Consider the following 25,838-nt stretch of genomic DNA (forward strand, 5'->3'; position numbering starts at 1 on the left):
TGGATCAGAGTTTGTAACAATTTAACTGCCTTCCCCCGCCCCCAATAATTTCTTCATGGAGGTCTGGGGTGACCCAGGGAGTTGAGACAGTTGACTGACATGGCAGCTCCCTCCCACCAAACACGAGGTCCCCATAGAAATTTGTATTCAAGCTTCCACAACTTTATTCAACCTTTTTTTGCCCTGAGGGAATTATTGTTCAACTGAGATACAAAAAAAGATAAACGCAGATTCGGTGAAGGCTCCTCCCCCTCCGCTGCTTCCGTAAGACATTGTCGCAGATTCCGCGGTGGCGTCCGTCTTTCCGTAACGCTCCCAAGAGCCAATGTGAAACCAGTGTCTGTCCTGATTAATGACTGGAAGATTCATTGGCGGCTGCTCCCCAAAAACCACAAAGTTGTGAGAAGGAAAAGTTTGTTATTTTTTTTTTTTTAAAGATTTTTGTTTTTTTATTTATTTATTTATTTTTTTAATTTCTCATCTGAAGAAGCCAAAACACATGGATAAAGTCAACGGATAATGATACTGGCGCTAGTTCGGGGGAGAAATAAAACTGATTGAAGTAAATGTGACGCTGTGCGGAGTCCAGTGATTGGTCGGCCGATCGTCCGGCTCTCACGTCAGTTCAAAGATCACTGTCAGGATTAGAAGCACCAAAATGAGTCTGTCGCTGTCCACTGGTCCCGAACCTGAAACCAGAACATAAGGACAAAGTGTTACCCAAAAGTTCTGCTCCAGGTCCTCTCCCCAAAATCCATTCATTCCTCATTCTCTGCACTGCTGCTTCTGACTCCTGATACAACTTCCCAATATCCATTCATTCCTCATTCTCACTGGGTTTATAGTTCTGTGTAACTGTCATTGTGTCTGTCCCTTTCTCTGCACTGCTGCCTCTGACTCCTGATACAACTTCCCAATATCCATTCATTCCTCATTCTCACTGGGTTTATAGTTCTGTGTAACTGTCATTGTGTCTGTCCCTTTCTCTGCACTGCTGCTTCTGACTCCTGATACAACTTCCCAATATCCATTCATTCCTCATTCTCACTGGGTTTATAGTTCTGTGTAACTGTCATTGTGTCTGTCCCTTTCTCTTCTCTGCACTGCTGCCTCTGACTCCTGATACAACTTCCCAATATCCATTCATTCCTCATTCTCACTGGGTTTATAGTTCTGTGTAACTGTCATTGTGTCTGTCCCTTTCTCTGCACTGCTGCTTCTGACTCCTGATACAACTGCCCAATATCCATTCATTCCTCATTCTCACTGGGTTTATAGTTCTGTGTAACTGTCATTGTGTCTGTCCCTTTCTCTTCTCTGCACTGCTGCTTCTGACTCCTGATACAACTTCCCAATATCCATTCATTCCTCATTCTCACTGGGTTTATAGTTCTGTGTAACTGTCATTGTGTCTGTCCCTTTCTCTTCTCTGCACTGCTGCCTCTGACTCCTGATACAACTTCCCAATATCCATTCATTCCTCATTCTCACTGGGTTTATAGTTCTGTGTAACTGTCATTGTGTCTGTCCCTTTCTCTTCTCTGCACTGCTGCTTCCGACTCCTGATACAACTTCCCAATATCCATTCATTCCTCATTCTCACTGGGTTTATAGTTCTGTGTAACTGTCATTGTGTCTGTCCCTTTCTCTGCACTGCTGCTTCTGACTCCTGATACAACTGCCCATATCCATTCATTCCTCATTCTCACTGGGTTTATAGTTCTGTGTAACTGTCATTGTGTCTGTCCCTTTCTCTTCTCTGCACTGCTGCTTCTGACTCCTGATACAACTTCCCAATATCCATTCATTCCTCATTCTCACTGGGTTTATAGTTCTGTGTAACTGTCATTGTGTCTGTCCCTTTCTCTTCTCTGCACTGCTGCCTCTGACTCCTGATACAACTTCCCAATATCCATTCATTCCTCATTCTCACTGGGTTTATAGTTCTGTGTAACTGTCATTGTGTCTGTCCCTTTCTCTTCTCTGCACTGCTGCTTCTGACTCCTGATACAACTTCCCAATATCCATTCATTCCTCATTCTCACTGGGTTTATAGTTCTGTGTAACTGTCATTGTGTCTGTCCCTTTCTCTGCACTGCTGCCTCTGACTCCTGATACAACTTCCCAATATCCATTCATTCCTCATTCTCACTGGGTTTATAGTTCTGTGTAACTGTCATTGTGTCTGTCCCTTTCTCTTCTCTGCACTGCTGCTTCTGACTCCTGATACAACTTCCCAATATCCATTCATTCCTCATTCTCACTGGGTTTATAGTTCTGTGTAACTGTCATTGTGTCTGTCCCTTTCTCTGCACTGCTGCTTCTGACTCCTGATACAACTTCCCAATATCCATTCATTCCTCATTCTCACTGGGTTTCTAGTTCTGTGTAACTGTCATTGTGTCTGTCCCTTTCTCTTCTCTGCACTGCTGCTTCTGACTCCTGATACAACTTCCCAATATCCATTCATTCCTCATTCTCACTGGGTTTATAGTTCTGTGTAACTGTCATTGTGTCTGTCCCTTTCTCTGCACTGCTGCTTCTGACTCCTGATACAACTTCCCAATATCCATTCATTCCTCATTCTTATTGGGGCAATTTTTATTGAAATGGTTGTATATCTGCCTGCATTCATGGTTCTGACTCCTGAAACAATGTACAATAAAACTGAATTGCAACACAATGATACAATGGCAGTAGTACCCAGATCATCACTATAACATTGTATGAGAGTAACAAGCCAAACAACTTGTCATATCTTATTGACTATTGACTAGAACAACATCTCATTTCGCAGACCCCAGACAATAAATTGGCAGCTTTTAGTAATGCCAAAAAAGATTGACGTCACAATTAATAAATGGGAACTGATTGCCTTTTATTTCACATCTATGAAGTCTCAAAGGAATCAGAAGGCCAAAATGATTACAGACCAATTTTCTTCTTCCAATAAGATTTTCATATAGGAAATTTCTACTGTGGTGAAAAATATTCCCAAATTCTGAAACTTCCAGCACATTCTCATAGTTTCCTTCTTGTTCTGTAACTCTCACACTGTCTATACAATTCTACCTGATTCCCATTGGAAGCAGCAATACTGTCCTGCTTTATGGCAGGATTCTCGCTATCTGTATATAAATATATATATTCTGTATATAGAGACTATTTCCTTTGTTCCAGTCTGCAGTGGGGATACAGATCAGGCCCCTGGGTGTAGAGAGATCTGGCATTTATATATATATATTTATATACTGTATACACATGGACAGATGAGTGGGGAAACAAGAGCCAATCACAAAGAAGCATCAGGTCGCTCCAATCCCTGGACACATTATTTCCAGCGGAGGGTCACAACTCCCCGCAAGCTTAACCATTCCTATTTACTGTTATGACATCTTGAGCTGTTCAGAAAATTGCATGGCATTTTGGGCCCATTTTCTAATGCCAGTCAAATGTTAAAAGAAAATAAAAAGCCTTTTTTTCCCCGTGTCTCTTCCATCCGATGCGGGTTATTAGCCTAAAAGCTTTGTACCTTCCCCACGTGGCCGGGCACGAGCAAACGCTTCTAGAATGACTGATTGTGTAGCCACATAGAGTTATATATATATATATCTACCAAACAGATCCACACTCCTCCAATTAACTCTATAATCATCCGCCAGGGTGCTGCTCCTGGGATTAGCAATATAGAAACAAAGAAATTGGTAGCGCACTCCAGGGACTTGTATATAATAGAAAAATATTAAAGGGGAACTCCACCCCAGTTTTATTGAAAATGTTTAAAAACAGCGTCTCAGACTCCTATCTGCTTCCCTGCAGTCATGTGACATCATGTCTCACCCAACAGGGAGAGTCCAACAGCCAGGGGTTCTACAGGTAGATAAAAAGGATTTTGCTACATTGTTTCAGGAGTCAGAACCAGCAGTGCAGAGAATATCAACAACCAGTCAGACGCTGTTTTTAAACCTTTTCAATAAAACCGGGCTGGAGTTCCCCTTTAATATTTTCATTTACTAGGGAAGTGGTGCCCTGTGTTCCCTTTAATGCAGCTCAGCGCGTGAATCGTTCTTTTCTCCTGCATTCTGCGCTGCACTGTCTCATTAATTCACGCAAATAAATAAAACAAGGAAATATAAATAAAACCCGATCCCCGGGCGCCGCTGAGCTCTGTTTCATGCGCGTCTGCAAACAACACAAAACAACGGATCTATTTTGGCTGCGGTTGCCAATAGAAACAGTCACTGGTTGACTTTGGGGGTGTTAAACGCATAAAGAAACGTTAGCGGCTCTGAACTATTTCGGTCGCCCCCATTGGCTCGTTCGTTCTGCTACAGGAGAGAAGGAAATGCAAAAGACTCACTGTTTGAATCCTCCGTTCCCAGCGGAATATTGGGGTTCTCTGCAAAGAAACAGACAGGGGGTTAGAATCAATAAACACATTATTTCTAGACATCCCATTGGCCTGCAGGAGCACAGTGCATGCTGGGAGAGTGCTTGGCACAACCAGTCTCTGCAATTTCTACATAAAGGGGAAACATGAGCTTGTTGGGGCATACAGAGACCCATGTTACACCCCATTTGGGTAATTATCAAAACAAATTCCTTTTCCCACCGTAAGCAGCCATCAGTTTGTTCTAGCCCCTCCCACTGTATGAGTCACAGACTCCATGTCCCTCCCTTAGTAAGATGCCAGAGTGTTCTAGTCCCACCCACTGCTTGATTTACAGACCCACTGCCCCACCCCTTGTAAGCAGCCATCAGTTTGTTCTAGCCCCACCCACTGTATGAGTCACAGACTCCACATCCCTCCCCCTGTAAGCTGCCAGAGTGTTCTAGCCCCACCCACTGCTTGATTTACAGCCCTCCTGCCCCACCCATGTCATAAATACTAAAAATATCCAGCCAAAAACCCACCCTCCTGCCCACATTGTGAAAGTGCCCCTGGCTGCCCTCCCATTTGTCCCCCAACAATTGGTTCCCCCGGTATGTGACCAGGAGAAGAATAAATACCCACTGTGTGCTGAGCATCTGTCAATTTAAAGGGGAAGTTATTCTGAAAATGAACTTTTAGTGCAATTTGGGACTGATGATGTGTGTATTGAGGAGTATTTATCCCTCAAGTTTTACTGGTGTCGATCCCCTGTATTGAATATGGAGTGTGGCGTAACTAATGGACTGGAAGATGAGTGAGAGGAAGAGGCTTGAGCCAGAAGCCCCAGGAGCAGGAGTTAAAGGATAAGTAAACCTTATAAATAAGTGAATGTAAAATCGATGAGGGCCTATTCTAAGCACTTTTGTAATGTACATTCATTATATATATTGTTTTTATTCCAAGATATTAAGGGATACATGTGCTGTTAATATGAATGAATTTTGTTACAACAGCGCCACCTGCTGGTCAGTTTCCCACCAGTCTGACCAGCAAGTAGTCAAGGAAGTTGTCAGGAGAAAGAAAGAGGCTGATGTTCTTCTGCTTAGGAAAGATGTGAGAAAGGTTTCTAATTTTATTCCTAAGCAGAAGAACATCAGCCTCTTTCTTTCTCCTGACAACTTCCTTGACTACTTGCTGGTCAGACTGGTGGGAAACTGACCAGCAGGTGGCGCTGTTGTAACACAATTCATTCATATTAACAGTACTTGTATCTCTTAATATCTTGGAATTAAGTAAAAATAAATAAATAATTAATGTACCTAGCAAAAGTGTTTAGAATTGCCTCCTCATTCATTTTACATTCACCTATTTTCAAGGTTTACTTATCCTTTAAATATAGGTGCCGGGAAGGGCCTATGGCTTAAAATAATAGAAAACTTAATTTGGCTTGTGTTATATTCACCTTTTAAAGGGGCAGTTCACCTTTAAGCAAACTTTTAGTTTGTTATAGAATGGCCAAATCTAAGCAACTTTTCAATTGGTCTTCGTTATTTATATTTTTATAGTTTTTGAATTATTTTCCTTCTGACTTTTTCCGGCTTTCACATGGGGATCACTGACCCCCCATCTAAAAAAAACAAATGCTCTGTAAGGCTACAAATGTATTGTTATTGCCCCTTTTTATTCCCCATTTTTCTATTCAGGCCTCTGCTATTCATATTCCAGTCTCTTATTCAATGTATGGTTGCTAGGGGAATGGGGATGCTAGCAACCAGATGGCTAAAACTGCAAACTTGTGGTATTAAAAGCTAAATAACCACAAATAAATGAAGACCAACAGCAAATTGTCTCAGAATATGCCATCATACTAAAAGTTAACTCAAAGGTGAACCACCCCTTTAGAGAATGAAGGCAACAGAAGAGCATTATTTTTCCCAGTTTAATTATCCCTAAACCATCCGATCGTGATTACATATCTCTCATCATTTGGGAATAAAATCAGGATATGTTTTGGCCACGCCCAGTTATGCCCAGACACACCCACTTCCCATGATGTGGGACTGTCCCCCCATCTCTATTGTCACAATTGGGGTTCTGCTTTGTGATGGGAGGACGGAGCAGAAGTGCAGTCTGGGTAATGAGACTTTGGCTTATTATGGAGCTTGTTTGCCCTTTGCAAATACGTTATTATTTCATTTTGTTTGTTTCCACCATAATAACCGGCTCCACCTCTGATTCGCCTCCAGCAAAATGATGGGAAATCCCAGCCAAGCGCACAATAGTTTCCTCTGGCAAACGCCGGCTTTTTAATTATAATGAATATCCCATAATATGGCGAGGAGGCTCCATTTCTGCTTTTATAAGGCCAATTAACTAACGACTCCTGAGGAAGTCTATAAACCGGCACATTTGGGCTTTTTATCTGCTCTCTGCACAATAACGTTTGGATACAGAATCGACCGGCTAAATGATTGGCTCTGAGTCCCGTGTCACTGTCATGACTGACTGCCGACCCAATGAGGGGTCGCCAACAGGCTGATCATTTCCTCTGCAATCGGCATGAACATTGCTCCAACATTGGGTCGTCCGGTGAAAAGGTGAAAGTGGAAACCAAGATTTAATGCAAGACCCTTAGTTCTGGCAGAGCAGCGGCTGTGCTGGGAGTGTGAAATTACTGATGTTGGAAGCGTCTCTGGATGTTTCTCTGCACAAGTCTGTCCCTTCTCTCCAGCTACAAAGTAGAGAGAGGACTGTGCAAATGTGCAACCTCTATAATATCACAGGCTCCTTCTATAGACGTAAAGGATTTGGAGCGTGACCCACGTCCTGCAAGTACTGACGGGCCAAAATACTGGTGAATGAAACGGGCGAAGAATTAGCGAAACTCAAATTTTGACGCCAGCGTCAATTTGCGGAAGTCAAAACTGAACCGGAATAGTTGCCGGCATTGGAATTGTCGTCGGCGTCAAACAACTTTGACTCCAACGAATTTTTGCTGCAAATTTCCACGGGGATTAGTAATGGGCAAATTTATTCTCCAGCAGCGAAACGCGGATATTTGCCACGTATTCGCGCCTGCCGAATAAATTCGCCCATCGCTACTGGTGAGGGTCAGGGATGAATATATTATTAATATTAATAGAAATATGCATGACACGAAACCCAGTGCCATGGTTATTTAGATGAGACACGTAATGATAATATACTGCCAAAGAATAAATTCAGCTCACCGAATATTATAAGTCTGGTGTGTGTGTCTGTAGAGCCGAGTGGGTTCTGAGCTGTACAGCGATACATGGAGCCGTTTAATTCAGCCGGAACTCTCTCCAGCACCAGCTCCTTCCCATCATGCTCTGCTCTGCCGTCCAGGAGTCTTCCTCCGACCCTGGTCCATGTGAAAAGCGGCTCCGGAAATACTTCATTCTGAGCAGGAAATAAATCTCCCATTAACGGTATATCTATTATTGCTCATGTATTATAAGGGATAATGTACCCCCTACTGTAAATGATAAGGATATTAGAAGTCACTGAGGGGTTGTTCTGTGACCATATAAAGACACAAGGCTGCAGGCTGAGTTATACAGGGAACTCTGAGTATCACTTATGTATTATAAGGGATAATGTACCCCCTACTGTAAATGATAAGGATATTAGAAGTCACTGAGGGGTTGTTCTGTGACCATATAAAGACACAAGGCTGCAGGCTGAGTTATACAGGGAACTCTGAGTATAAATAAATGTATTATAAGGGATAATGTACCCCCTACTGTAAATGATAAGGATATTAGAAGTCACTGAGGGGTTGTTCTGTGACCATATAAAGACACAAGGCTACAGGCTGAGTTATACAGGGAACTCTGAGTATCACCCATGTATTATAAGGGATAATGTACCCCCTACTGTAAATGATAAGGATATTAGAAGTCACTGAGGGGTTATTCTGTGACCATATAAAGGCACAAGGTTGCAGGCTGAGTTATACAGGGAACTCTGAGTATCACTCATGTATTATAAGGGATAATGTACCCCCTACTGTAAATGATAAGGATATTAGAAGTCACTGAGGGGTTGTTCTGTAACCATATAAAGGCACAAGGCTGCAGGCTGAGTTATACAGGGAACTCTGAGTATCACTCATGTATTATAAGGGATAATGTACCCCCTACTGTAAATGATAAGGATATTAGAAGTCACTGAGGAGTTGTTCTGGGACCATATAAAGGCACAAGGCTGCAGGCTGAGTTATACAGGGAACTCTGAGTATCACTCATGTATTATAAGGGATAATGTACCCCCTACTGTAAATGATAAGGATATTAGAAGTCACTGAGGGGTTGTTCTGTGACCATATAAAGACACAAGGCTGCAGGCTGAGTTATACAGGGAACTCTGAGTATCACTCATGTATTATAAGGGATAATGTACCCCCTACTGTAAATGATAAGGTTCTAGTATACATTATGGTTTATGTGTGAATTATTTCTGTGTTACAAAACACTTGGGGACTGAACAAGACTCATTACCTGGAATCCATGGACTGTGATTCGGACGGTATCGCCCACTCGGGCTCTCGTTGGGGACATCATAATTTTGGGCCCTTTGGGAGCAGCTGCGGAAGGAAAGAGAGGGGACATTTAGCAGTTGGAAGGGAACGTGTCTCAGCTGCAGAATAAAGGATTTCAGACAAAGCCCAGTAAATAAATGTGCCAGTCGAGTGCCCAGTGATGCCATCAAGTCATAAAAGTCAATTGTGCAAAACAGCTGGCGATTATTTCATTATTAAGTGCGCCAAGCGCCCGCTCCAACCATCCGTTCCGCTCTCGGCCTCTTCTTTATTATTTACAATTTCTGCGCCTGTTTTGCCGCGTTGCGTGAGCCCATCATTACCCGTCCCACGGTGATACCCAGGCGGGGGAGAAAATATTGCTTCCTGCACAATGGAACATCCCAGGGATTTAATTCCAGCTTCTCTGCCGGTGCCTAATTGTCCCAATTAACTATTCCGGGTAGTGGGACATGGACAAGGTCACAGAGTCGAAATGTGCAGAGAAATCTCTAAAGTTTGTCCTGTGACAAGCGGCTCAGTTATATCTGCTGCTCGGGGCGGATACTTGTGGGGAATAATTGCCTGAACTCCATGAGAAGTTGCTTAATCAGACTTTTTATAGTTTTACTTTCCCTTGAATTATATTCAGTATAGGGAATGCATACGAACTAAAAGCAACATTTGAAGGCTAAGTAACCCTATTAAACCCTTTCCCATAGAGACTCTGAAGTGTACCTGGGTAAGTACTGGGGGAGATTCACTTACCCAGGGGGAGGTTCCTGTCTGACCATGGGAAAGAGAACAGCCCAGGAGCAGGAAGTACAGAGAATCAGAGCTCTGTACCTGGGTAAGTACTGGGGGAGATTGGATTCACTTACCCAGGGGGAGGTTCCTGTCTGACCATGGGAAAGAGAACAGCCCAGGTGCAGGAAGTACAGAGAATCAGAGCTCTGTACCTGGGTAAGTACTGGGGGAGATTGGATTCACTTACCCAGGGGGAGGTTCCTGTCTGACCATGGGAAAGAGAACAGCCCAGGAGCAGGAAGTACAGAGAATCAGAGCTCTGTACCTGGGTAAGTACTGGGGGAGATTGGATTCACTTACCCAGGGGGAGGTTCCTGTCTGACCATGGGAAAGAGAACAGCCCAGGAGCAGGAAGTACAGAGAATCAGAGCTCTGTACCTGGGTAAGTACTGGGGGAGATTGGATTCACTTACCCAGGGGGAGGTTCCTGTCTGACCATGGGAAAGAGAACAGCCTAGGAGCAGGAAGTACAGAGAATCAGAGCTCTGTACCTGGGTAAGTACTGGGGGAGATTCACTTACCCAGGGAAAGGTTCCTGTCTGACCATGGGAAAGAGAACAGCCCAGGAGCAGGAAGTACAGAGAATCAGAGCTCTGTACCTGGGTAAGTACTGGGGAAGATTCACTTACCCAGGGGGAGGTTCCTGTCTGACCATGGGAAAGAGAACAGCCCAGGAGCAGGAAGTACAGAGAATCAGAGCTCTGTACCTGGGTAAGTACTGGGGGAGATTGGATTCACTTACCCAGGGGGAGGTTCCTGTCTGACCATGGGAAAGAGAACAGCCCAGGAGCAGGAAGTACAGAGAATCAGAGCTCTGTACCTGGGTAAGTACTGGGGGAGATTCACTTACCCAGGGGGAGGTTCCTGCCTGACCATGGGAAAGAGAACAGCCCAGGAGCAGGTACAGAGAAGCTTAGCTGCCGGTGGTTGCTGCATCTGGCAAGTAGTACAGCAGCACTTTATTATATATATATATTTTGTATAATTTATAGGCAAGATGAAGTGGGGCTGTTAGTTAAGGAAGACATTACAATAGGACTATAGGATGAGGTTATATGATTTTATGACTCAAAAGGCTTGTAACATATTTCCCATTATATGCCCCATTACCCCCCGAGAGCAGCGCTTTCAGCCTCCCGCTCCCCCTTTTGAAGCTGAACAAATAAGGAACGAGATCAAATAAAATCCACGTGATTTTTGCCTTTTGACGCAGAAACTGTCCCTCTGGACCTGTTTATTGTATAAAGTGGAGGGTCAGAGGCCGAAACTCCGGCAAAGGGACCGAGCCGCTAATTAATGGCTGCGGAGAACGGATTTTCACTTTGGGGGTGAGCTGAGCTTGGGGAAAGATGAGAAGGGAAGGTGGAAGGTTGAGAGAAAAAGAGTTTTGCAAGTCAGTTGTCATGGTAACACCCCCCTTCTGACTGTCGGGAGCTCAGGGTAACAAGCAGGGGAAGGAGAAGCAGGGACAGCGTTGGGTGGTTGGACTGAGACCCCCGCACTAAGAATATTGGCACATTAAAGGGTAACATAACCTTCATTTTAATCTGCAATATGAGCAAAGGAAATCAGAGGAAGGAAACAAATATAAAATGTAATTTTAGATCCACCGTTTCCATAGTTTTCAGTGCAAAGTGCAAAAATTCAGACTGACATTTCCATGTTTTACCAACAATGCACTGCAACCCCTACCCCTGAAACTGCCTGCACGTTCTGAGTTGCCTTTCTTGCATTATGCACATGAACCCCCAAATATGGGCGCAAATGACTGACTGTCTTTACCATATCCATGCGCCGGAGTCGGTTCCAGCTATTGATGAAGTCTCTAATTGCAAAGGAGCACACATTAGAGTCCTGCACCGGCTCGGGACAAGCCAAAAAAGCGGATAAGCTGCGGGTTGCGGGTAGAACTTTCGGGTGGGGGTATAGATGAGGGTCGGCAGTTCTGCGGGTCGGTTGAGGGTCTTCTCAGTAACGAGTTTTACTCCTTTACATATGTTTTTAAAACTTTTTTCCCTGACCACGCCTAGTTGTAATGATTTCACTTCCTGTTTACAATGACAGCACTTCCTGTTTCTTGATGGTCAGCAGGTCATGGTTGCGGATAAGGCATTTGTTGGTCAGGAAGTAGATTAGAATGCGGACTGGGGGTCACGGGTCAGGGTCGTGTTTCAAGGGGCAGGAGTCTAGCACACGTCTCTAGCACCTTTCTGAATAGCATTCATTTCAGTGTGTGTTTAGCGAATAAGCCCTGTGGGGTTCTGGGTACAACATGGCGTCACATGACCATACAGACCGATGGGCAGAATTTCGTATTCTCCCTGGGAAGGAGCGTTGGCACGGGAAATGATGGATGGGAATAACATATTGCTATTTACTACTCTAATATCGATGCCAAGCAGCCCCTCCCCATCTCAATCTGTTCTCCAAATGTGCTTGGCCGCCGACCCAAAATATCTCTCTCCTGCCACTCACTGGCCCTAAGTCTAAATTTGCAACTTTTATTTCTATAGAGAGTGAAATGGGGGAAAATCTGCAAAAAATATTCCAAATCCAAAACCACAGGCTCTAGAACTTACCTGAAAATGCTGAACGAACTGCTCATATCTCCATCTTGCTCTACTATTTACATCTTATCCTACTGTCTCCATCTTTCCCTACTGTCTCCATCTTATCCTACTGTCTCCATCTTTCCCTACTGTCTCCATCTTATCCTACTGTCTCCATCTTTCCCTACTGTCTCCATCTTATCCTACTGTCTCCATCTTTCCCTACTGTCTCCATCTTATCCTACTGTTTCCATCTTTCCATCTTTCCCTACTGTCTTCCTCTTATCCTACTGTCTCCATCTTTCCCTACTGTCTCCATCTTGTCCTACTTTCTCCATCTTGTCCCACTGTCTTCCTCTTGTCCTACTGTCTCCATCTTTCCCTTTTGTCTCCATCTTGCCCTACTGTCTCCATCTTGTCCTACTTTCTCCATCATGTCCTACTTTCTCCATTTTGTCCTACTGTCTTCCTCTTGTCCTACTGTCTCCATCTTTCCCTATTGTCTCCATCTTGTCCTACTGTCTCCATCTTTCCCTATTGTCTCCACCTTGTCCTACTGTCTCCATCTTTCCCTATTGTCTCCATCTTGTCCTACTGTCTCCATCTTTCCCTATTGTCTCCACCTTGTCCTACTGTCTCCATCTTTCCCTATTGTCTCCACCTTGTCCTACTGTCTCCATCTTTCCCTATTGTCTCCACCTTGTCCTACTGTCTCCATCTTTCCCTATTGTCTCCATCTTTCCCTATTGTCTCCATCTTGTTCTACTGTCTCCATCTTTCCCTACTGTCTCCATCTTGTCCTACTTTCTCCATCTTGTCCTGCTGTCACCGTTTGTTTCATAGTCTTAACCTTGACCTGTTGTCTCCACCTTACTTTACTCTCACTATTTTGCCCTACTGCCTCCATCATGACCTGCTATAGTTGCCATTAGCCTCCTTCCAACTTACATCTGCATTGGGGAACATTCTATTGCCCTGGGCATTTGTTCCTATTTACATCTCCGCAGACAGCTCAGAAGCCATTATCTGTCCAGGATGAATTTCTGAGGATCTGACCACAAACTAAAATCCAATAAACACACAAATCATCGTCACCCTCCATTACCCATTAAACACCCTTTTAAAGCCTCACATTTAATACTGAGAAGTGGAAATGGCTTGAGACCGGTGTGAAGCTGCCAGAAGATGTTATTCCTTCCTGTTTATCCTTTATAGATGCCCTTGACTCAACACATTCAAGCTCTCAGCCTATCACGTGTCCCCGCACTAATGAACTGAGATAAAATGGGCATTTTTATTAAATTCTGTGGATGATACAGACTCCAATTTGCACCTTGTTGACCTGAGTTCCCCTTTAAAAGTACTGTACATTATAAACTTGCCTAAAAGGTGGGGTTATATCCCTTTAATAGGGCAGCTCCTGCCGAATGTGTATCATTGTGCAAATGTAGGGAAGAAATGAAGGAGGAAAGTGACAGAAAGAGAAGCCCCCCCAATTGTGCCGAATTTGTCCTGATTAATTGAGAGGGGCGCAGCGGTGCCGGCAGCGGGATTCCTGCAGGAAAAGATGAATCCGCAGACAGGAATCTCGTATGTCACTGACAATCAGCGCAAGTTCCCAACACAAAGAGTCTCCAATTTCAGGTTTAGCAGATGGCAATAATTGATTCCGTATTCTCAAGTCAACGCGCGGCGACGGAATCATGTAAAACCTCCGATTTTTAGACACGAGGAGAAAAAAATGAAAACAAGAAGCTCAGTTGTAGCAAATCTGTTCCAAAATAATCAGACGTGTGACATGTACCAAATCGGAACAGGCAGCGACTGGAAACATAATTAAATTTCTCATTTGCCTTCTCTTTTATTGACTGAAAATGGGGGTCAGGGGTACGTTTATTATTAAAGGGACACTATTTCAATATCCCTCTCGCCATGTTTCTAATGCTCTGATTGGCTACAGGGTGACCTAGCCCTGAGAATATTCAGATGTTCTGATTGGCTATAGTGCGACCTAGCCCTGAGAATATTCTGATGCTCTTATTGGCTACAGGGTGATTAGCCCTGGGAATATTCTAATGCTCTGATTGGCTACAGGATGGCCTAGCCCTGGGAATTGCTCAGCTAAAAGAAGAATAAACATTCTGATATTCAATATTTGTGTTATTGTTAAAAGCCTCTGAAGAGAGGAAACCAGTGTCAGTAATAAAGTCCTGATTTTATCTACAAATGTCTCACATTCTGCTCCCAGTCCCGTCTCACTTCTCCTGTTCCATCAGTATTCTCCCCGCGACTCCTTTTCTGCACCCAATTTTAATTTACAGCTAAAACTCTCATCTGGGCGCTCACAATTTCTTGCCTTGATTCCTGCTCTGAATGACTGACTCCCGACCCTTCAGGAGTCGCAATGTAGTGTTGTGACTGCAGAGAGAAAATCTGACCTGATCCGACACTTTCTCTTCCTTATTTCACTTTTACTTTTTATTCCCTATTATTATTATTGTTTCTTCCAGGCAAACATTTCTCCTTTCACCCCAAATGCACTGTTATGAGCTATTATGAGCTGGAACTATAGCAGGGTGACACCCCAATGTTTCTATATATCTGTAACCTTGTTATGAGCTAAGGGGGCCCAGTCTGAAGGTCAGTTAGGGGGAGATTTGGGGTGAGTGTTTATTTGTGTCCTGGGTACCCCTGGAACTATAGCAGGGTGACACCCCAATGTTTCTATATATCTGTAACCTTGTTATGAGCTAAGGGGGCCCAGTCTGAAGGTCAGTTAGGGGGAGATTTGGGGTGAGTGCTTATTTGTACCCTGGGTACCCCTGGAACTATAGCAGGGTGACACCCCAATGTTTCTATATATCTGTAACCTTGTTATGAGCTAAGGGGGCCCAGTCTGAAGGTCAGTTAGGGGGAGATTTTTGGTGAGTGCTTATTTGTACCCTGGGTACCCCTGGAACTATAGCAGGGTGACTGTTACCCCAATGTTTCTATATATCTGTAACCTTGTTATGAGCTAAGGGGGCCCAGTCTGAAGGTCAGTTAGGGGGAGATTTTGGGTGAGTGCTTATTTGTACCCTGGGTACCCCTGGAACTATAGCAGGGTGACTGTTACCCCAATGTTTCTATATATCTGTAACCTTGTTATGAGCTAAGGGGGCCCAGTCTGAAGGTCAGTTAGGGGGAGATTTGGGGTGAGTGTTTATTTGTACCCTGGGTACCCCTGGAACTATAGCAGGGTGACACCCCAATGTTTCTATATATCTGTAACCTTGTTATGAGCTAAGGGGGCCCAGTCTGAAGGTCAGTTAGGGGGAGATTTGGGGTGAGTGCTTATTTGTACCCTGGGTACCCCTGGAACTATAGCAGGGTGACTGTTACCCCAATGTTTCTATGCTGCTTATACAAGAGAATCAGTTATAATGTAAGGCCAGTGCCTGGCAGGGAATAGCTAATAGGAATGATATGGAAATGAAAGGAACATAATGCAGCAGTTAATTCGTGTTTTTGCAGCACCGCTGAACAGATCCAAGCTCATTGCCTTTCCCAGGCGACTGCCATTGTACCAAGGGAAGAGTCTCGTACAAACTCAAAGTTCCATCACTCACACATTATACAATTTGCAGGTTTCACTAAACGAGGCGCCTTTAATTGAGTTCTGCCTTTAGTTCTTTGTAGACTTTGCTTCTGTAAGATCAGTAAGTTGGTGGTTTAGTGGGAAGGAATGGGGGGACCATCTTTGAGCGTTAGTGTAAATGCTGTGTGTCCTCTAATCTATGGAAGAGATAATTAAAAAACAAGGGTCGTTTAATAGCAGTGCTGTTGTTTGCTCCGTGTAACAGAGAAGAAAAGGAGGGGGTGGGATTAAAAGGAAGTTAATAACGAGCCGAGATGGAGCAACACCAGAAATCTTCAGTGAATCCAATTACATCTGCACAAAACAAGTTTGTAAGCCAATTAGCCTAACGATGAACAAGTCATTGCAAATGCAAAATGAACAAAGGGAGGGAAAGAGATGAGACAAAACCTGGTGGAGATCAAGGAACTTGGGGATACGGGATTCCCAGACAAAATACAAGGAGCCAATGCGTCTGCAACCTGGTTTCAGGAGTCAGAAACAGCAGTGCAGAGAATACGCACAGCCAGTCAGGAATTTCACTGGAGGCTGTTGTTACTACTAGAAAGCCAGCTAGAGACTTGCAGGTGACTTCTGAAACCTTGTGTCAAGAGTCAGAATCAGCAGTGCAGAGAATATGCACAGTGCTTTTGTTACTACTAGAAAGCCAGCTAGAGACTTGCAGGTGACTTCTGAAACCTTGCTTCAAGAGTCAGAATCAGCAGTGCAGAGAATACGCACAGTGCTTTTGTTACTACTAGAAAGCCAGCTAGAGACTTGCAGGTGACTTCTGAAACCTTGCTTCAAGAGTCAGAATCAGCAGTGCAGTGAACACACATATAGTCAGTCAAGCACTAGGTCACATTTGGGCCATGTACTTACCACCAGTCCTATGAGCCAGAGAGACTTACAGGTGACGTCTGCAACCTTGTTTCAAGTGTCAGAACCAACAGTGCACACACAGCCAGACAGGAATTTCACTGGCAGTTCTTGACACTACTAGAAATCCAGCGAGAGACGAAAAGGCAAAGCTGAGCCGAGAAAAAGTTCCGCCCAAGGCTTCTACCGATTGAACCCTGTCCCATAGAGTGTATGTGCGAGATTGTCAGGAGCAGGTGGTGGGACAAAGAAAGGGAGTCTGGCAATTATCAAGGATTTAGGCATAAAGAGGAGGTCCCAGTGTTGCACCATAGACACATGCCTCTTCTGCCGACCCCTAGTTCAGGCCCTGCTTACAGGTGACTTCTGCATCCTTGTTTCAGGAGTCTGAATCAGCAATGCAGAAAATACACAGCCAGACAGGCATTAGATTGACAGCTTGTATCTGTTCTAGAAAACCAGCGAGATGACTTTTGTTTCCGGAGTCAGAATGGACAGTGCAGTGACTAAACACAGCCAGACAGGAATTACATTGGCAGGTTTTGTCACTTCTAGAAAGTCAGCGAGACATTTACGGGAACCTTCTTTCCCCGATGCCAATTGCACCGCTGACTCCATTTGGTATTGGCGCGACCCCCTCCCCGCGCTCTAACGCCGGCCATTACTCATTTCCTTTATACACAATCACATTTTGGTTTATCAGCTTGGGGTGATTTACGTTTCAGTGGAAATGTTAATTAAATGTTTCAATCTATTTTGCTCCTGCAGAGGCTTTTGGCGACGGTTTTGTGCGCAGCGCGTAAAATAATAAAAAAAAAAAAAATCAGCAGTCGCTCCGGCGCACTCGCTCTCGCTCCCCTGAGCTGACATTCATCTTTATCAGGCCTGGGATCGAGATTTGCGGCGTCTCCTGCATTTCCTCAGCTTGGGAGCAGGAACTAATTCCCTTCGCTCAGAGACAACGGAGAGAGAGGCCTTAAAACTTGTCACTTTGAATAAATCACGGGGAGAGGTAGAGACGCGGAAGAGAGCGCTGAGATCACGATGGACTGAGAATGAAGGTTATTAAAGTATCCTGACAGTTAAGGTTGGAATGTTTTTGTTTAATAGAGAAAACTCAGGCTTAACCGACTAACTGCCAGACGAAAACCAACAGAATCATCCCCACTGTGCGATGGAGTCCGACGACCCTTCCGTATAAGTCGCCATAGACGTATAGATTTTACGATGGGACGTCCCAATCTCCCGACCGGCCACTAACAATTCAGATTAAATAAAGTAATAAAAGAGACATTGTTCATACGGGAGTTATATCTGGCAACAGGGCCGCCATTAGAAATCACGGGGCCCCGTACAACAACATTTTTGGGGCCCCGCCCACACTAACGACCAAGCTCCACCCCATATGCCGCCCACTCCACATCGCAGTTAAAAGACCACACAGACATCAGCGCTAAAAAAGTAACCCCCCCCCACAAGGTATAAAAAGCTATTGATGGTCAGGGCCCCCCCCAAAAAAATGTTTTTTTAAAAAAACATTGGTGGCAGGGGCCCCCCTTATAAGTTAAAAAAAAACCAAAAGCCCACAAGTTATAAAAAGCTATTGATGGTCAGGGCCCCCTTATAAGTTAAAAACAAATTGGGGCCCCAAAAAATTTTTTTAAAAAAAAATGTAAAAAAAAAAAAGTTTTCTAAAAAAAAACATTGGTGGCAGGCCCCTTAAAAGTTAAAAAAAATTGGGGCCCCAAAAAAAAATGTTTTACAAAAAGATTGGAGGCAGGGGCCTATAGAATATTAAAATAATACATTGGTGGCCAGGGGATTAAAAAAAAAAAATACACAAACTGGTGTTCAGTAGAATTGAACTCATGGCTTCAGTTCTTCAACTTTGCCTCCTTTCGTGACTTCGGGTCTTTGCTTCGCTTCAGGACTTCGGCTTCGGCTGTTTTCGTGACTTCGGGTCTTTTCGGCGCATTGGCTTCGGCTTTTCGGCACTTCCGCATTCGGCAACGCAGAGGGAGGTCGTACGGCTCGGGCGCTCGTAAGGGGGGCCTGGATCTTCATAAAATGCAGCGCTGCCGGGCCCCCCTTCATGCCCGGGCCCGGTACGCTTGTCCCCCCTGATGGCGGCCCTGTCTGGCAAATAGAAGTGACAGTCGCCCATTGATATTGTCAGGCAACACATGCAGAGAAATTATCAGTAGCCGAAATCTTCTAACCTGTCCCATCGACTAAACAACCGATCCTCGTGGTACGAAAAATGACGGGACGAACCACACACGGTCTGAAAATTGTACGAAACTTTGATTCGGGCGACTTTATCTTTGCGTCTATGTACGGCCAGCACTAGCCAAGGAGTCCCACTCAATACACTAATCTCCTACTTGGAATTGGATTCCCTCTCTTTGCCCTGTCTCTGCCTATAAAGCACCATTTCAGCATTACGTGTTTCATCTCTGTAGAGGCTCAGGATTTGATGAATATTATTAATGCAGTTTCGGTAAATCAAGAACAATCAAGCTCCGAGGAATAACATTTCCATAAAGGTTGGCCGACTGTGGCTATTTGTGCATTGCCTTCATTTCACTTGGTCAAGGAGGAGGCCGTCAGCCCATCTACAAGCTGTCGAGATGTTCAGGCTGATATGGATTCTGTTGGGAAAAGGCAGTTAGAAATGAGAATGGGGGGTATGAAAATGACTCTGAGAAACTATTATGTATATAAAATAGGACAGTGCTGTCCAATTTATATGGTACAGAGGGCCGGAATTTTTTTAATCTACATGGTGAAGGGCCCATAATGGAAGCCACTCCCTGTTTTTAGACCACACCCACTTTAAACCACACCCATGTTACCGTAAGACCATGTCCACATTAATATCACACCAAAAAACCAGATGGTTGGTGCTCACTGCAGGGATCAGGGCCGGAACTAGGGGTAGGCAGAGTAGGCGGCTCTCTAGGGCACCATCATTGAGGGGTGCTCTTTTAATGGGGTTTTTTTTTTTTTTCAAGCGTTTATTTAAGAATTTGTTTCAGTAATGATGGTCACCCAGTTGGGTGTAATTCATCTCCTTCACCTTCTCCCTCTTGCCGGCAAGTAATGGCTCCTTGTGTGCGGTGCAGCGCAATGTGCGTATACGAGTCAATGACATCACTGATGTGTTGGGTGACAGAGAGAGGCAGAGAGCTGGGGGGCTGCTTGGTGGGACTCTCGCTGCTCTCACACTTGCACAGTTACACTGAACTGAAGACTTTCTTTCTATTACTGTAAAGTGTGAAGCCTCCTGCTGGCACAGCCACATACAGATTTGGGGCCCATATATTTGCTGTTGCTGCTGGGCGCTGGCACAGGTACATAAATACTTGGGGACAATATGATGAGATCAGATTTATTTTTGGCTGCTGCTGACACAGGTAAAGATTGGGGGCAATATGATGGCTGCAGGAGGGCTGTATGATGGAGGGCTGCTGAGCTTGTGGTATAGGTACAGGGGGCAGTAATATAAATGAAAGTCTTGTACATTTTCTTGCTCTCTTTATTTAATAACCATCATGGTAAGGAGGGAAATGGTAATACAGGACAGGGGGGCACTGAGTAAAACTCTTGTCTAGGGGCCAAACTACCTTGTGTCTGTCCTGCAGGGATGTCACTCATATGGGAAATAAGTGAAGTCATATTAAGACATAAATCCATATGCCTCCTCCTCCCTGTGTATAATACAGTACCCCAGCATATGATTAAACACCTTAGGGGCCACTAACAATCATTTTCAAATGGTAACAAACCCCCAGAACAAATACCAGACTTGTTCCATAGGGATCATAGGTCAGACAGAGTATGTCACACACAGGGTGCAAAGTGCAGGTAAAGTATGAGACACACAGGAGCAGGCAAAGCTCTCAGTCTAATATGTACTACATACAGGGACACAGTGCTGGGGCCCATTAGCATTTTGTATAAAGTGTGAACAGGTGAACAATGTGGCAGTTTCAGTCTGGGGCTCAGGTAGAACAGTACAGGGGCTTTAGGATAGAAACAATAGAGGGGTCTCAGGTAGAACAGTACAGGGGCTTTAGGATAGAAACAATAGAGGGGTCTCAGGTAGAACAGTACAGGGGCTTTAGGATATAAACAATAGAGGGGTCTCAGGTAGAACAGTACAGGGGCTTTAGGATAGAAACAATAGAGGGGTCTCAGGTAGAACAGTACAGGGGCTTTAGGATATAAACAATAGAGGGGTCTCAGGTAGAACAGTACAGGGGCTTTAGATATAAACAATAGAGGGGTCTCAGGTAGAACAGTACAGGGGCTTTAGGATAGAAACAATAGAGGGGTCTCAGGTAGAACAGTACAGGGGCTTTAGGATAGAAACAATAGAGGGGTCTCAGGTAGAACAGTACAGGGGCTTTAGGATATAAACAATAGAGGGGTCTCAGGTAGAACAGTACAGGGGCTTTAGGATAGAAACAATAGAGGGGTCTCAGGTAGAACAGTACAGGGGCTTTAGGATAGAAACAATAGAGGGGTCTCAGGTAGAACAGTACAGGGGCTTTAGGGTATAAACAATAGAGGGGTCTCAGGTAGAACAGTACAGGGGCTTTAGGATAGAAACAATAGAGGGGTCTCAGGTAGAACAGTACAGGGGCTTTAGGATAGAAACAATAGAGGGGTCTCAGGTAGAACAGTACAGGGGCTTTAGGATAGAAACAATAGAGGGGTCTCAGGTAGAACAGTACAGGGGTTTTAGGATATAAACAATAGAGGGGTCTCAGGTAGAACAGTACAGGGGCTTTAGGATAGAAACAATAGAGGGGTCTCAGGTAGAACAGTACAGGGGCTTTAGGATAGAAACAATAGAGGGGTCTCAGGTAGAACAGTACAGGGGCTTTAGGATAGAAACAATAGAGGGGTCTCAGGTAGAACAGTACAGGGGCTTTAGGATATAAACAATAGAGGGGTCTCAGGTAGAACAGTACAGGGGCTTTAGGATATAAACAATAGAGGGGTCTCAGGTAGAACAGTACAGGGGCTTTAGGATATAAACAATAGAGGGGTCTCAGGTAGAACAGTACAGGGGCTTTAGGATATAAACAATAGAGGGGTCTCAGGTAGAACAGTACAGGGGCTTTAGGATAGAAACAATAGAGGGGTCTCAGGTAGAACAGTACAGGGGCTTTAGGATATAAACAATAGAGGGGTCTCAGGTAGAACAGTACAGGGGCTTTAGGATAGAAACAATAGAGGGGTCTCAGGTAGAACAGTACAGGGGCTTTAGGATAGAAACAATAGAGGGGTCTCAGGTAGAACAGTACAGGCCTTTAGGATGTGAACAATAGAGGGGTCACAAGTGTGAATTTGAAGTTTAAACAATGCAGGGGCCAGTCAATCTATGTAGTGATACCTTTTAAATCTTACATATGGTAAACAGACACATCAGGCAGACTTTGATATGGAGGCCACATAAAGGGGGTAGCGGGCCACCAGTTGGAAAGCCCTGAAATAGGATATAATGAACTACAGCTTCAACTAAAGGCCTGTTTAGCCAACGCCAATATTAATTGTTATGATTATTGAATCATCTTCTCTATTGCCCTACAGTCTCCACCTTGTACTTTGTTTCCATCTTTGATATTCCATACTACTGTATTACCATTGTGTCCTACTGTCTCCATCTTTTCCTACCTTCTCCATCTTGTCCTACTGTTTCTATCTTGTCCTACTGACTGTCTTCTTCTTGTCCTACTGTCTCCATCTTGCCCTACTTTCTCCATCTTGTCCTACTGTCTCCATCTTGACCTACTGTTTCCATCTTGTCCTACTGTCTCCATCTTGACCTACTGTTTCCATCTTGTCCTACTGTCTCCATCTTTTCCTACTGTCTCCATCTTGACCGACTGTTTCCACCTCCCCCTATATTCCCATCTTCTATACTCCCTACTATTACCATAGTGTCCTACTGTCTCCCTCTTGGATCATAGTTTCCATCTTGCCAGCTTATGGAGGAATGATTTATTGAGCAATATCAAATGTCTATGAGACTGAAGAACCATATAGACCTTTTTTACGATCACTATAATTATGTGACTGCTGGTTACTATGAATTGTCAGACCATATTATTGGTTAAGAAGGAATATATACTGTATACATATAATTCTGCAGGTAGGACCAGCACATTCTAAATACGTATAAATATATTTATTCACATTCACCATTTGTGTCTGATGATATGTGATTAAATACTTTTTTACTGCAAAATTGTACATAGTTTTGACCACCGTGCACCTCAAACAAAAAGAAGTGAAGAAACTTGTTCAAAAGATAAAAAATATATATATATATATACCCCAGGTGAATAGAAAAAGACTCATGTAAGGATGCTGTAAACAGTATTGAAAACATCCCACATATTATGTTGGCGAAACCTTGAAGAACCATTACTTGGGCGTCTGTGGATATTCCATGTGTCTTTTATCCTTTCCTTTCATGTGTCAATCAGCCGCACTTTGAAAGCAAAAGCCTCGAACTCTCCCTGAGAGCAAAACCATATCGCTGGAGTGTGATCAAATCAACAGCAACTTAAAGAGTTTATCTACACTGACTCCATGAAGTACTTTAAACAAGAAGGTGGAAAAATATCCAGCCCTCGATAACACAGACTGTAAGAGCCATTGACTGGGAGCCACAGAGATGAGCTGCTTCTTTTTATGAAGGAAACTTTTAGATAAACAGAAAACAAAGTCAGCATTTAGAATATTTACAAATCTGAATTCATGGTGTATAATTGGTACAAAATGCCCACAGGATTGACAGAACTAAGTGCATCAAGAAACGGGGAGGGAAGGGTTAGTGACGAATTCAACCTGCACCCGACCCGAACCCACACATCACCAGAAGGGATATCTTTGTACTGAACAAGGAGATATAAATGAAATACATGGAAGGTAAGAAAGAGAGAAGGGGAATGTTAGGAAAAGACCAAAAGGAAAGAAGCAAAAGAGAGAAGGAAGAAAGGAAAAGAGACAATGGAAAGGAAAAAGAAGAGGGAGGAGGGTAGGAAAAGAGAAAAAGGAGAAAGGTACAAAAAGAGAAACAAAAGTGGGAAAAGAAAGAAGGGGAAAGGTAGGAAAAGAGCAAAAGGAAGATAGGAAAAAGGGGTAGAGGGGTAGGAAAAGAGAGAAAGGAGAAGGGTAGGAAAAGAGAGAAGAGTGAAAAGTAGAAAAAAAAGAAGGAAGAAAGGTAGGGAAAGAGAGAAAGGAAGAAAGACAGAAAAAGAGAAAAAGGGAAGTAGGAAAAGAGAGAAGAAATAAAGGCAGGAAAAGAGCAAAAGGAAAGAAGAGAATGGGGAAAGGTAAGAAAAGAGAGAAGTAAGGTAGAGACTAGAGCAGAAATCATTTGTAGGTTGTCAATCTGTAATTTAAAGCTTGTGAATGATTTCCTAAATCCACAGTTGGAAGAAGGACCAGTGACAGATTATCAAAAAAAAAGAAGTAATTAGAGGACAGAATGATGCTAAAAAAGAATGAAAGTATAAAGAAGGTAGAAGAGCAAGGAGGGCTTGTTTCTCTCATGTAGCAACGAGCTGAGGCTGAACCCTGGGGGACACTGCTGAACATTAGTACAGAACACTGAGAGCTGCAGGACTAACAGAAATATAAAACAAAAAAGACCGGCCCATGAAAGAACTAGAAAAAGTTTAGCACCCGAATAAATAAGAACATGGAGAGATAAAAGGCAATGAATGAGGGGAGAATATCAAAGAATGAGATTAAGAAAGGGGCCAGAGTAAAACAGAAGGGTAGGAATGTACATAAAGGAGAAAGGAGGAAAGGTCTGCTGAACGTTGGGGAGAATCGGTAGAATAGGTGAAATAAAGATGAAGGAAGAAGTATATGAAAATGCCAATGTGAGGAGCAATTGATAAAGAAAAGTGAGTTTCCAGGAACCAAGAAGAAAGTGTGTGAGTGAGAATGAGTGTGTGGGGGGTAGAGGTTCTTACTCACTTGTGGAATCAAAAGTAAAGAAAGACAAACAGAAGGAATGTTCTCAACAAAGGAACGAAGGGAATAAAGGGAAGATTCCTAGTGAGTGGGACAAAGGCAAAGAGATGCAAGAGGTATAACATGAGACTAGAGACATACGAGAAGAAGATTAGTAAAGATGGAGCAAAGAAAGGACTTTCCACACTGTTCAAAAGGACTAGGCAGGTGACAATCAAGAGTGTTGGATGAATGGGAGGAAGGAGATATAATAAAGAGTGGAGAGAAGGTGCCAGATAAGGGTAAGAACCCGGAATATCCTGGAGCAAAAGTGTCCCCTAGTGGTCCTGGAGTATTGGCAGGGGCTCAACCTAAAGGCCATTTTGGGTGAGAGTTGGGCATCATGTCAGTTTGCTTTCCTATATTCACCTCTAAATCCAGCTTGTAGGTCAGAGTGACATTTAGAATCAAGTTTGGAAATAAGGCTGAATGATGGACATCTTGATATTCTCCTGTATCATGAGTGGAAGAACATCCAAAGGGGGAATAACCTGAAAAAGTCTCACAGTCACTGCCTAGAGGAAAAGGAAAGAAGGGTTGGAATGGTGGGTCCCAAAGAGAAGGTGGCAAGTAAGGAGAATGGTGGACATCATTAGGGATTCACTCAATCCAGGATTTGCTTGGATTTGACTCGGATCCAGACTTTTACATTCAGATTTGGCTGAATCCAAGTGCCTGGCTGAACAGAAACCACAAACAAGGAAATCTAGATTTTTTTATTCCACTTTTGCTCTTTTCAACACTTCCTCCCTCTAATTTGTATATGCAAATTAGGTTTTAGATTCAGTTGTTAAATTGGCTGAATCTTTCATGAAAGATTTCGGATTCCCACGATAGTGGATCCGGTGCATCCCTAGAGCCAGGGATATGTATCAGCTATATGTGTATATGTGTGTGAGTATATAGAAAAGGTCTCATGATATCCTTGGTTAGACCCATTGCCACCAATCAGATCTTTCCTTTCATTTTCTAACTTGTACCTGCTATAGGGCAATCTCCCAGAAGGTGCATAAGGCAGTTTTTGTTACTAGA

At 43.7% G+C, this 25,838-nt stretch overlaps 1 protein-coding gene across 1 annotated transcript in view; it reads right to left on the reverse strand.

Moving 5' to 3' along the window:
* Window positions 1-433: 433 nt before the first annotated feature.
* Window positions 434-25,838, reverse strand: part of igsf21.S (immunoglobin superfamily member 21 S homeolog) — a 211,775-nt gene continuing 186,370 nt past the window's right edge. Inside the window, exons 7-10 of the mRNA XM_041571769.1 lie at window positions 8,896-8,981; window positions 7,603-7,795; window positions 4,361-4,399; window positions 434-689 (exon numbers count right to left, since the gene is read on the reverse strand). Of these exons, the coding sequence (XP_041427703.1) occupies window positions 616-689; window positions 4,361-4,399; window positions 7,603-7,795; window positions 8,896-8,981 (392 nt within the window). The 3' untranslated portion in view covers window positions 434-615. The remainder of the gene's footprint in view (window positions 690-4,360; window positions 4,400-7,602; window positions 7,796-8,895; window positions 8,982-25,838) is intronic.

The sequence above is a fragment of the Xenopus laevis genome, chromosome 7S (genome assembly GCF_017654675.1).
Source record: "Xenopus laevis strain J_2021 chromosome 7S, Xenopus_laevis_v10.1, whole genome shotgun sequence".
Lineage (NCBI taxonomy): Eukaryota > Metazoa > Chordata > Amphibia > Anura > Pipidae > Xenopus > Xenopus laevis.